The sequence below is a fragment of the Ascidia mentula genome, chromosome 2, assembly GCF_947561715.1.
Source record: "Ascidia mentula chromosome 2, kaAscMent1.1, whole genome shotgun sequence".
In the NCBI taxonomy this organism is placed as follows: Eukaryota; Metazoa; Chordata; class Ascidiacea; order Phlebobranchia; family Ascidiidae; genus Ascidia; species Ascidia mentula.
The window spans coordinates 10503822-10515888 of NC_138567.1; the positions used below are offsets into that span (position 1 = coordinate 10503822).

Below are 12067 nucleotides of genomic sequence, written 5' to 3' on the forward strand. Positions count from 1 at the left end.
TGTTTGAAGCCACTTCGTTTTAGTTTGATTCACTGGCATGGTTTAATTTATATTAAAACCTGCAAGTGTAAAAACGTTTTGTTTGTGGTTTTATACGTTGAACAGCGACAAAATTAAGAGAAATCGGGTTGAGGTATATGGCAATACAACACAGCGTTATTTACCACGAATCTTTGGATAATTCAAAAATGATTCAGCTTGGGCTTGTTTTGTGAGTGGCCCGCGGGGCGTCAGGAGATGAAGAAGGCATCAGTGGTTGCACGATCATAATATGTCGGTGGAAAGTCCAGGACGACGGTTCATTGTAAGCAGAAGGCCGTATAAAGCACTTGGAGGCGCAGACAAGAAAATTTTTATCGAGAAGACAAATGTGAGATGTACATGTTTATTTGTTGGAGTTGCGAGTTAATATTTTTAGAATCTAATTTTGAGCCACCTTACAGCATTTGAAGAAGAAGAACAAGCAGCGGTGTTTTGGTTAGACTGCTTTGTTTCGTCAGGCATTTTATTAACCGTCCTTTTGAAAAATCAAATCATCAATGTAACTTATTTAACAAAATATTCAACCACAGCCTTTTGTCATCCGCTGTCTCAAAACCGTGGAAAAACCATTTGCACTTCTGTCCTCGCCACTACAATTAAGTTATTTCACTTAACGGTTTGAAGTCTTTTCTCCAGGTGTGCAACAACCACCAACAATCATGCTTAGACTTGTCGTAGTTTTTGCGTTATTTTGTTCCACGTTCGCTACACCTTACCGTTATCCCCCACAGCCGAGAAACCTTGAGGATTTCCTCACAATTATCGGATTGCCCAACTTGCCACTCCCCGAGCCTGTAAGACCGCGAAACATCAGCACAGGTAAGATTTACAAGTGCGATTTAGCCATCATGGCCATTGTTTGCAAGTTTGCATGATGTGCATGGATTCATTACAAGCACAATTTATATTCGAACCCAGTCGCCATGGTTATTTTTTATGTGCATCATCCTGTGAGGCACAAGCTCATCGCACCGTATAGTTTCTGCATTGACATCGCAATGTTTTGAAGCTGAAAATACTTGCAGCTGAAAATAAGTGAATAATATGTAAATTACATATTAAGTTGTTGCCTGTGTCGTGTTTTTGAATTGGGAGACCAAAGGAATTCGAACCTGGCCGCGACCTGCAGGTCTAAAATGATCATTAATTTGTATGATTGACCCAAAGTGCTGCGTCCGACTAAAATATTCTCACATCTCTTTTCTATTCGTGACACTTACTCATAAAACACCAGCCTCTATGGTGACCTATAAATTGTCTTGTTTCGTTCGATGTTGTGGTGTAGTTTTATGTACCTTTGTGATTGACCGCTTCGCTCCAAATTGGACCTTTCGTGAATCTAGGACTTTATGGTCCCTGCGAAAAAATAGCACCGACCCCGTTGTTGTTTACAAAAACCACGATCGTAAATTTAATCAAAAGCCTGTTGTCATATTTCGGCATCAAAAGCAGCGTGCATATTTTTTAGTCCATGTTGATGGTAACCCTAGTAGTTAGGCGTGGTGGTCGTTATTTGTACGTCCGACTACTTTGTCCACTTCGATTTCCGCTTTGCGCACACCCCTTCGCCGTAATTCTCCCACGACACACACACAACTTTCAATCTTCCCAACCTAACGCGATGCCTATGACGCAAAATATTGATTGTCGTTCGCTGCAGACAATGAGTCAACGAGGGTGACGGTTGTTTTCGAGATTGTTGTCGCGGAAACATTACTGGGAATGTCGCTCTTGACATTTCACGCATGAAAATGCATGTGTAGTACTGATGATGAACGCAGTTAGTGTTCGAAACGTTTACTATTACTAATGTATAACAGCATTTTAGCTTTGGCTTTCATCTTCAAAGTTATTAACTCCAAATATTTTGCACCCAAATGACAATACTTACAGTCAATACGTTTATTGAACTCACAACAAACGTAACAACATTTAAATCAACTTTTGGCAACAATGTATAAACATGAAAAGATTGCGTAATGTACGTGTGGCCAACAGTGCAATAAACAATTTATCCGTAACACAGGGGTTTTGTTATGTGAGCCATCTACCCCAGACGCAACACAAACAAACACGTCTAGACTAAATCAACCGCTTTGTATATTCTACAAGAACAGGAGACAGAATTGTTTGTCGTAAAACTTTTTGACCGAAACCTCGCTTACCGCCGAATGCGCCAGACAGCGCAATATGAGCTGAAAATCCCATTTCATCGCCCGCAGTGCACGTACATTGGTTTACTTTGACATTCGTTGTAGATTTTTACATAGGTGTTGACGAACTTATGTTTGTTACAAGTCGTGTCCAAATTAGATCAAGGAAAATCTAAAATAATTGGCTTTCATGGCTGAATTGTTTCTGTGTTGATTAATAGCAGGGGAGGAACTCTACTTCTTCGACATTGTAAACTAAAATGAATATTGTTTTGAAATTTCGAATGCGTTAAAAACTTTTAGCAGTCAGTTCATTCCTTTCTGCTTAGAAATATATTTTGGCATAAGCACAAGAAACTTGCATTATTGGTTTGTCCATTCCGTTTTGATCAAACTGAGCTCGGCGCGAAAAAGAAAAGTCTTTTTATTTATCCGTAACACAGGGGTTTTGTTATGTGAGCCATCTACCCCAGACGCAACACAAACAAACACGTCTAGACTAAATCAACCGCTTTGTATATTCTACAAGAACAGAAGACAGAATTGTTTGTCGTAAAACTTTTTGACCGAAACCTCGCTTACCGCCGAATGCGCCAGACAGCGCAATATGAGCTGAAAATCCCATTTCATCGCCCGCAGTGCACGTACATTGGTTTACTTTGACATTCGTTGTAGCTTTTTACATAGGTGTTGACGAACTTATGTTTGTTACAAGTGAGCTCGGCGCGAAAAAGAAAAGTCCTAAATTCTCAGGAAGTCCCCCAATCATCGTTGATTGCTCGTCAACGACCCACGATTTCTTTCACGATTTCCAAGTCGTGCTCAGCACCTTTATGAACTACATTAACAAAATGTCAAATCGCATTACTGACTTGCCAAAACTTTGCCATTTAATCGCCAAAGTTGGCGTGAAAGCGTAGAAAACGACGAGCGAATAAATGCACGGATATTCTACATATACATATTCAGCTGAAACAATTTCAGATACAAATTGTTATAGGAGCGACTTCATGTTTGACACGTTTGGATATATACTTATACCATCATCATGTAAGGTTGATGTTATATTTGATGTAATAACCTCACCTAGACGTCCAAAGCGTCAACAGAACGAATAATGTTTTACACACCCTTTGGATTGGTATGTTTGATGTGTCTGTGCATCCTTGCAATTTTTTCTTGGTGGTTGCATAATTGTGTGCAATGGAAGTGCATTGGCGGTAATTGTGAAAGAACGTGAGCTCCTTTCAATTACTTACGGAAATGCCCTTGATCGTTTCGTTTCCATGTGAACCTAATTGTAATTTGACACGGAGTGTTATGAAAAGGTTTTGTGTGAGTATCAGTTGGGAGTTGGGATTGGCATTTTCAGTGGGAATATGTAACTTATTATAAAGGGTATCTTAATGTTGAAGTCCTCTTTGCAAAAAGTGCTGACAGTTGTACATACGAATATGATGAACAACACTATCGTTTTGCATATATTGTTCGTAGATTATTGTGCCAAATCCAGATCAAATTACTGTTAGTCTTTCTTAAACTTGGCCGTACATGGTTGCGATTACAACATACGTTTGGTGCTTCCACAATTTTTCAACTGTCTTGTAATTATTACTTCTTCTCGGCTTACTGTTACTGTTTAATAATTACTGTGTTTACTTTCAGTTCCGGTGCGGTACGCGTATACGGAATGGTCCAACTACACGGAGTGCGATAAAGTTTGTGGCGGTGGTATGATGGAACGCACGCGACGTTGCCTTGCCAACGGTGGCCAGGAAGTGCCCACATATAGGTGTGGTCCGTCGTCTAATGGTCGAGGGTCTCCATTAGACCTGATTAGGCGTTATTGGAAGGGTACCGGTTACAAGGTGGAGATACAACAGAAGCCCTGCAACACTGGCCCCTGTGGTAAGTCTGCTTTGGAAATTTGTGCGTCTTTTCAATCTCTGTTTGTTCGCATTTGTCCCTTGTTCGTCTACAGTGGTACAGGATATAAATATTTGTCGCCAACTAAACCACCAAAGTAAAGTATTATTGTTATCATCAAGGTTTCAAGCAATTTACTAACGAATAAACGAATTGAGCTTCACAAAACAATTTTTTAAATGTCTTGAATACAAAAAATGAGTTAGGATCCAACATTTTTCATGGCACTTTTTATGAGTAAGGCGCCTTTACATTTTTACTCATTTTGTTGACACACCTTTCTTCAAGTACTTCCCGCCATATGGACACTGCTAAAACGCAGTAAAATTTGTCTCGAATCCCGCAGTTACCTCGGAGTGGAGAGATTGGGGAGAATGTGATAGAGTTTGCGGAGGTGGAAGTCAACACACAACACGCACTTGTGTCGAATGTAAAGATCAGACCAAGTGCAACTTTCAACGTTCAAAAATGAGGAGGTGTAACATTCAGCCTTGCTGTAAGTTTCATTTCATTTGCTACATAGTGCACTAAACCAAATCTGGTTAGCCCGTACCAATCTTAAGTCATTGGAAGTTTTTGTCGTTACTTTAGATGTTAATCTTAGAACCAAAAACTTAAAAACTGTGCAGAGATTGATTGTTTCTGTTTCTCAATAAACAACCAACAAAATTTTATCAGCTCTCTGACAATTTTTTGTTGGTTATGTCAGAACTTTTACAATTTCATTTTTAGTTCAACTCACCAACTGGGGTAAATGGGGTTCGTGATCACGTGATTGTTGGGGCGGTTTGACACAGAGAAAGCAGACTATTAAAAACTTTAGTCGCACGAGCTTTAGCGAGATTAGACTAGCTTCATTATGTGCTGCTAAAATAACATTATATTGCTTTACCGGTAATAACATCATATAGTTCGTACACTTGCTTTGCCGGGAAGAGTAAGCCCATGCAAACATATGTGATATTATCTTACAGTAGCACTAACTACACAGAACGTGCCCATAACAAGGGTTTCCTGAAACCACCACACAAATAACCGTGATACTATTTTTCGCAGCTTGTCCCTTCAATCAGATCCACTACTCATGCAAGCCATGTCCGCATCACTGTAACAGGGTTCAAGTCGCCTTTCCCTATTACAGCCCCAGAAACTTCCACCCATTCGCAAGCCAGTATCAGAAGACCAACTACCTCTACGGTCACGTGACTGGTTGCAACGGAATATGTGAGTCGGGTTGCGGATGTCCCTTGTTGCGGCCACTGCTCGGCTCCGACGGAAAATGCTACTCGTAAGTCACACAAGCGCTCTTTTGAAAGCAGGGGCGCCATGAATATAAACTCTCTGCGTGAACAACGTTTTTTTAAACACAGTTTTTGCTTTTTTCTTAACACTGTTAGGTCATGAAAATGTTGTTTTTGCACAAAAAAGCTCCACTAAAATTCAGATAAAACGCATATTAAAACGGGAATTCATGTCATTTGCTATAGTTGAGTTCCGCATATTGATTAAATTTTATTTGAATTATAAAATGTTAGGGTTATGATGTGTTAGAGCATTGAAGTGTGTACTGTGGCGTGCTTGCTCTTTGTTCGTAGTCAATCGAATGATGCAAACATGGCGTGACACATGACACGTGAGAGAATCGCACGAAAAAGGCAACACGCACTGAAACTAACGCAACCCGCGACGGAACATCTTTACAACATATTATGTCGCTACAGTACAAAGCTGTTTATATCATTCCGTGTTTTACGCACATCATAGTCGTCATAAAAATGCTGGTTTGTTTTAAAACCTAATAATCTTTCCACGTTTTGACAATATTAAGTTTCGTAACCTCTTATTGTCGAACAGAAAGCCATTACTCTGCCCCCCGTCCCATGTTGGGGCCACGGTCGGCAACAATGGCGTCCCGGGGTACGGCCGAAACTTTTACTCCACCTTCGTTCCTCCAACAAGCACCACAACCAAACCTCCACCAATAGAAACCACCACAATGGATTTGACGAGAAACAGGAGGAGGCAGAAGAAAAGGGATCTGCGACCAGAAGGCGCTACTCCCGCGAGAAGCGAAGATGAACCTGAGATGCGCGAAGATTGCCCATTTGATTCATTAATTGGTATCAGTCCCGACCAACCAAGTCCCTGTCGTAAGTGCCGTTACGGCGGTGATAGATTTTGGGGATGAAATAATTGTTTTCTCACTGTAAATCAACGTTTGCCAATTACGGACATTACGACTGGTTTGCTGTATTTAACATACAATAAACAAACAATATTTTGCAAACATTACTGTGATTTTTAGGTTGCGAAGGTACTTTGTACACCGTACCGTGTGACACCAGCGGTGGTACTTGTCCAGTGATGTGCATTAAAATTCCTGGTTAGTTGACATTTATAGTGTTTGGAGTACTGCTAAAGAGGATAGCTCAGATCTTTGTGTGAAGTTAATCGTTGTTGCAATAGTATTGGTCTTACGAACAAATTGCTTGTATGTTGAAGGAAGCTAACAGTTGTTCGTAATTAAAATATTTATTATGTGTCGAACGATGGTAAAAATCCCTTAATTGCTCTCACAACACATTTTCAAATTCATTTAAACAGGTTGTAATCTGATTTTCTGGAATACGTTTTTTGGAACTGATATGTTCAACATAACATTCTCTTTTATGTTATGTGTTAAGCGCTAAAGTGATACTGACGATGCCAGATTGTAGGCGAAATATATATATTTATATGTATGTACATATCAGAAAAAACATAACGACGATTAACTTAGGTTTTCCTTTATATAACTTAATGTTGAATAATTAGGTCTGCTAGTTTTTGCTTTTTTTTCATGAAGAGTCTTTTTTTTAAATCTGGTGGTATTTTTCATGATTCCACGTAATTATCGAAAACAAATTGGACAAACTATTTATCCTTATTTCCTTGACGGAAAAGATCTTTTTTCGCACCCGAAATACAAGTAATTTCCGCTTGCGATTTGAATGTCATTTAAAATTAATTTATTTATTTTCAGGCTAACCAGAAGAATAGCTGATTTCCTGTTTACTGACGAGATTAACTCAAAAAGTCTTTGTTTTGCTTCCAAGTCTTTCGGACGTTTCACTAATGTGCATTTCCCATGTACATATTCTGTTGGAGAATGTTCCCAATAAACCTGTGTGCATAGACCGGCATTTGACTGTAAGATTAGACCCTTTCCAGTGTTTTTTGTCAACGAATTTTATTGTAACTCTACATACAAAACGCATGATTTAAAGCTTTAAAGGTTTAAAAGCAAGTGAGTATAATTTCGCACAGACATAGTTAGCATTACAAAAACGACCATATAGCCTTTCGAGTACTTATTAAAATGCCTTTTGCTTCATATGAGCTAAGCTGACCTGGTTTGTAGCGGTTTTAAGGAACACGAGTTCATGCAACAAAAATTATTAGAACGTGCGTTTTAACGAAATATATACAACAATATCGTAGACTGTTTTCAACATCAGTTAGTTTTTGAAATATTGGTGCAGTAGTTGCCTTAAGATTGGCAATCCCCGGCTATTCATTCGCCCGAAGAATCTGAAAGAGTTGTGTTGTATATTTTTACATCCAACATTTTTCATAATAACATAAAATAATAAATATAACAAAAATCAAAGGTTTAAAGCATCAAGTTTACTCAATCTCTCTAGCTCAATTGACTAAAATAAAATTGCTACCTGCAACCAAATTTCCCCTTAATCGTTACGGTTTAATCTGCTTACTAGTGCACTTTTCTGTGTTGAATTCCTTCGTTTCCTCAAAGGGATGATCGCAATCTACGAGGTACTGATAGTGGTAGGAGATGGGAACCTTTCGACGTTTTAATATTTTGTGTGTATTGGAAATGGATGCAGAATTGCTGAATACAAAAACGTATCAAAGATGAAACAAAACACCACCGATTTAAGCAACATAAAATGATCCGCATAATTTGATGATATCAACCGCATCCATACATTTCCAACAGCACGAGGGATTGCATAAAAATAATAAAAATCACTCACTCTATAGTTTCAGGGCGGTTGTAGCTTGTAAGCTACACCGAATTAGATGGAATGTCAAAACGCTTTAACAATGCTAACCTTGCGTTATCGTCCACTAGTTCCAAAATTTCGGTAAGGTTTTTGTAACCTGGGGCCATATTGGGCCGACAGAAACGATATCTTGAAGTTATTCCACCTCCGCAACTGCTTGAGCACTCATTCCAATCACTCCATTGGCTGAGTTCGACTGAAAATATCTTAGGTTTGGTATTGGTTCAACACGACAAATGCCGCCAAATATTACAGATGTATGACCAACGAATGTAGCATGTAAAATCGAGGACGTTTACAACTTACAGCAATCCTGTTCTTCGCATTCTCTTGACTGGCGTTGCATTGTTCCACATCTGCTCTGATCTTCGGAGTCAAGACAGGTGCGATTTAAATATTGGATTCCTTGTCCACAAGCTCTGTTGCATTTTCCCCATTTACCCCGATCAGAAAACACTGTGCGGTACAATTCTGGTAATTTTCTTCGTCCTTTGAATAAATGTACTATTCTACTGTAACTTCAAGGCGCAATACAAATTATCTTATCAGCCATGACGCACGACGAAGATGTTGCTGATTTTACAAATCATTAATACAACGTACAAAACATTGAAATAGTATTAATTTAGCAAACAAACCACAATATAATATGGAAAAAGAAATGTGTTTACCACAGGGCCTCTTGTTGCACACGTGTTCGCTCCTAAATGAAAAATACCAATTTCGTTTTGGTGCTAGTCCGCACTTATATGATGGTACAACCCATGTCCCGTTTGCAAGACAACGTGCGGTGTTTTTAAGGCGTCCTCTTCCGCAAGCTTGGTTGCATTCCATGTGCCATCCAGAAAATGTGTAATTTACAGCAACTGCAAGCAGAGTAACACTTGCTCCCTCTTTGCACGTTCATGTAAAGGTCATAAACACAAAACCAAACCGGATGGGAAGGTATCATTGATATTAGTACCGTAAAAGCTAAATAACATCAAACCGTATTCCATGGTGGTGTGCATTTAACCATGTTTGAGGCGCAGCATATTGAAAACAAGGAAGCCTGAGTCATTAACAGCTTGAAAATGGTACATATAGGAACATATGGAGGGCGCCCAGAAACAAGTAAAAACGAATGTGGAAATGAGAATGCTCGCAAGGTAAACATGGCAACCTTTCCTATTCTACAACTCACTTTACCTGGACATGGTTGGTTGTTACACTCTTTAGAATCAGACATATAACCTTCAATACACTTTATGTAGTGTTGACTGCTGAAGCCCCTCGTAACGTCGTTAGCACTGCTATAAATAAAAATGTCAACGCACTGTCAGTGAAAACGCATACGCATTGTTTCCAAAGAAAAATTAAAGTCGCTTTTTAAATAGCACAGCTACTAAACCGTAAACCGTTAGATATAATTTTCCCGAACATAATCAGTGCTAACCTCCAAAAACCATTGCCACGCGAGAGGACCGAGATGAGATCGTTGTAGTAGGGGCTTGTCGAAGGTAAGTTAGGTTGACATTTGCGAGTTCTGGTCTTAAAACCTCCCCCACATTTTCCAGTGCAGGAACTCCACTCACTCCAATCTCCCAACTGGACTAAAACAACATAACTTGTGTAAATAAAAACAAATTTTACATAAAACTTGTTAAAAGATGTATGTGCCTAGTTTGTTTTCGCCTATCCTATCCTTGGTTCGTTGGAAGTCAACATATGGCCTATCTTAACTTGATGGAGCAAAACAATGTTTTCCGTATGAAAAAATAAACAATTGTATACCGATTGCGTTAAACTTACAGCATGGCGGACCACATGTGGCCCATCTAGAAGCAGCAACGTTACATTTTGTCTGGTTTTTTGAATCAAGACAGATCTTGTATCTGTAGCGCCTTCCGTATCCACACGGTCGGGTACATTTGCCCCAATTACCCCAGTCTGAGGTTCCTGAGCAAAGCAACCGGTGTCAAATAAGTGAGTAAATTTGCTTAGCTTACATTTCTCATAACTTCTCATAGCAGTTGGAATGTAATGTTTGGAAACACAATGTTCAAAAGCGTTGAAATAGACGTTGTATTTTTAATCTTGATAAGACGGTGGCAAAGATATCATGAAAGTGATGTTCAGTACAATCAAGATATCAAACCCACTACAACGTATTGTGTTGCATTCTTTCCTTTCCACATCCACCATTTCATCAGTTCGACGACTGCCAGGCTTGCAATTACTTATAGTGACATAGCGATTTCTGTCATTATAACAACGACGGGTTCTTTCCATCCATCCTCCACCACACACTTTATCACAATCAGAGTAATTGGACCATTCCGTGAACCTGTGGTTGGGTTTCGCTGAAAACAATGTGTGACAATTTAACTTTGCTTGCTCCTAAACTAAACAAAAACTCACGTGGACATGGTTTCTGATTGCAACTCCTGGTTTGTCGTAGGCCGTACGACCTACGTTCAATGCACACACCCATGAAGGCGATGCGGAAATGGAGAGAGATACTTTGGTCGTTTATAGCAGACCAATACCTACGTCATATTACAAGAATATATGTGTAAACTATTGGCCTGTGTTAAATTTAGATTATCGTCTCAAATCATTTTGAGATATGGATAAATAGAGCCTACAACATCCGTTATAAAATCACAAACATAATTTTCAACATATTTAGTAATTCGCGTATTAAAAAAGGCTGCTAATGTTTGATTGTTTGTTGTCCTACAAAACTTTGTATGTAAAGAGTATTTCTTGGTCGCGCACCATGTATTGTTTTCTGCAATGCCCATAATGAAGTTAAGTTTATTGTATTGGGGATGAGTCGAAGGAAGGGCGACCAGACACCGACGGGATCGGCGCTTTTCTCCGGTGCCGCAAGTGCGAGAGCAGGAACTCCACTCATTCCAATTGCCAGTTTTGTCTACAAAATGCATTACAGATTCTTTTATCTTCGTTTTCCTTACAAATCACCTCCACCACATGAAATGCAGTTTAAAGTTGGATATATGAAAATACCGATATACTCACAGCAAGCAAAATTGTTGCATGAGTCTCTTAATCGTCCAGCGCATGAGCTCTGATCTTCAGAATTAAGACAAGTGCGATTTCTGTACTTTCTTCCACTATCACACGCTTCAGTACACTCTCCCCAGTTGCTCCATTCCGACAGTTCTGGTTATGTTAAGAAAATTTTTTTAAAATATTATCGTTTTATATTTTACAAGTAATATATGAACTTTTAGTGAGAGGAGCATGCTCATAAGACTGCCAGAAATCTGTCAATTAAAAAGAACAATTTTAGACATATTTATTTTAATTCTGATCACATTTATTACACGCGACTGCTAACTTTTGACGCGCACTGTTGTGTTTGTGACACAACCTGCAACATCACGGGCTAATTTGAAACAGAATATAGTTTATAGCGGACATAGAAATACATCTAATGCAAATTGAATAACTTTTGATGTGAAACTAAAACTCTTCAACTGTATTAGAAATTGCGATTATCTCTAAACTTGCCTGATGATTTAGCCATCTTGTTAGAAAAAGCTAAGATGACATAGCACACAACAAGCATCAGGGGTAGTTTTACCATGGTTTCTTCGATGTGCTTAGGAACACACCTAACTCGTAACAGGTTCCTGCTGTGACCATAGCTCCTATAGCATATTAACATAGTTAAGCATGAGCCTTACATACCAATTAGTTGTACCACACAACGAACGCCTTTTCTATGACAGCACGTTTTGCAGCATTTGTACTTTTTTTCTTCTATTTGCAATCCTAGAGCTCATCGCTTTTTGTCTGAATGCAAAACACATAAATGATGTATAGGCTAGTGCCAAAAGCCTTTTTTAAGTTATTTAAACCGGTTTACTT

The 12067-nt window shown here is 39.0% G+C and overlaps 1 protein-coding gene across 1 annotated transcript; it reads left to right on the plus strand.

Moving 5' to 3' along the window:
* The first annotated feature begins 644 nt into the window (after positions 1 to 644).
* LOC145890585 (uncharacterized) lies at positions 645 to 7303 on the plus strand. Its single transcript, XM_082981699.1, has 7 exons — positions 645 to 861; positions 3861 to 4103; positions 4468 to 4617; positions 5178 to 5409; positions 5976 to 6271; positions 6427 to 6504; positions 7144 to 7303. The coding sequence occupies exons 1-7, from the start codon at positions 702 to 704 to the stop codon at positions 7146 to 7148; spliced, it is 1164 nt and encodes a 387-aa protein (XP_082837825.1). The 5' UTR covers positions 645 to 701; the 3' UTR covers positions 7149 to 7303.
* The last annotated feature ends 4764 nt before the right edge of the window (positions 7304 to 12067 follow it).